This window comes from Monoraphidium neglectum, assembly GCF_000611645.1.
Source record: "Monoraphidium neglectum strain SAG 48.87 unplaced genomic scaffold scaffold05881, whole genome shotgun sequence".
Lineage (NCBI taxonomy): Eukaryota > Viridiplantae > Chlorophyta > Chlorophyceae > Sphaeropleales > Selenastraceae > Monoraphidium > Monoraphidium neglectum.
In genome coordinates, this window is record NW_014007751.1 from 1942 (window position 1) to 3382 (window position 1441).

The 1441-nt window shown below is 71.7% G+C and overlaps 1 protein-coding gene across 1 annotated transcript; it reads right to left on the reverse strand.

Moving 5' to 3' along the window:
• Positions 1 to 625: 625 nt before the first annotated feature.
• Positions 626 to 1402, reverse strand: MNEG_16004 (hypothetical protein; the record flags this gene model as incomplete). Its single annotated transcript, XM_014035525.1, has 1 exon — positions 626 to 1402. A coding segment is annotated over one exon (777 nt), but the record flags the coding sequence as incomplete, so codon positions are not given.
• Positions 1403 to 1441: the final 39 nt, after the last annotated feature.

Consider the following 1441-nt stretch of genomic DNA (forward strand, 5'->3'; position numbering starts at 1 on the left):
GACGCACATCGCCCCTGGGAGGTAGGGCCAGGTAGCGTGGGGCGCCGCGCATGCGCGAGCGAGCGCGGTGGTGCTCGCGCCCGGCTTGCGCGCGGCGCCGCCGTGACTGCTGCGGCGAGACACCAGGGGACCCTTGCGCGTAGGCGGGGCCACGAGGCGGCGGCGGCCGGCCCAGGGCGCCGCGCCGCGCAGGTGCCATTGGGGCTGGATCCACTCGCAAAGCAGCAGCACTGATGGCCGGGGCGCCAAAATAAATTAGAGCGCAGCGCGCTTGTGCGCGTGCCAGCAAAGCCTGGGAGTGCCGGTGGCTGGCTGGGCCATTGAAGGGCCCCCTGCCTTGGGTTTTCTCAATGTTTGGTCATAAGAGCCCTGGTTTCCCTTGCCTTGCCCCGTGGGCACGGCATTCATCCCGCCGGTTCGCATGGAAGAGCCCTTGTCAATTGGCAACAAATCACAAAATCACCCCTTTGGTTTTCGAGCCCATGGGGCCCATCAAGCCTTGTCAGCTTGTGTTCAAAGAAGAACATGGATCGGTCGCTGTTGTACGCATTGCAGGTACCCGCAGCACGCCGGTTCGAGCCCCCCCATGTGCGCATATGGATTTGCGAAGCGCACGCACCGCCGCTCAGTGCCACATGCGCGCCGTCGGGCCTCTTGTGGCCCCCGCCTTTGCGGCCGAGGCCGGAGGAGTCGCGGACGCAGCCTCGGGGCGCGCCGCGCTGAGTCTCTCCATGTGTTTTTGATACCTGTCAGGTGCGCCCCCAAGGGCGCCGGGCGCGATCGTGCGCCGTGCGCCGTGGGGCCCAGGGCTGGCCGCGCGCCCTGGGCTGGTGCTGCCCGGCCTGAGGCCGGGTGAAGGCGCCACCGCCGTCGCAGCCGCAGCGCCGCCGCCGCACGCGCCGTCTGCCCGCGAAAGTGGCGGCGGCCGGGGCCGGGGGCTGGCGACCGCGGGCGTTCCTCGCTCCGCGACAGGAGCCGTGCGGATCTTTGGTGACGTGTTCGCGGCCCGCCCAGCCGCCGCGGCCTTGGCGGCGGGCGCTGCGGGCGCTGTGGGAGCGCCGGCGCCGGCGCCAGCATCTGCGCCGCGCTGGCGCTGCAGCGATTGGTATTGCCGCTCGGACCGCGGGTGCGCAGTGCAGGACGGTGCTGCCGACGCGCCCCGCGACCACAGGGGTCTGGGCGGCGCTGCTGCCTGCTGCTGCTGCTGCTTCTGCTGCTGCTTAGACTGCTGCTGCTGCTGCTGCTGCTGCTGCTGCTGCTGCTGCTGCTGCTGCTGCTGCTGCTGCTGCTTCTGCTGCTGCTGCTGCTGCTGTTGCTCCTCCGCCGCCCGCTCCGCCCTCAGCCCTCGCAGTCGTCCCTCCTCCTCCTCCGCAGCCGCCCGCGCCCGCGCGAGCCGCGCCTCCTCGCACGCCGCCGCCGCGGCCGCCGCCGCCGCCGCGCG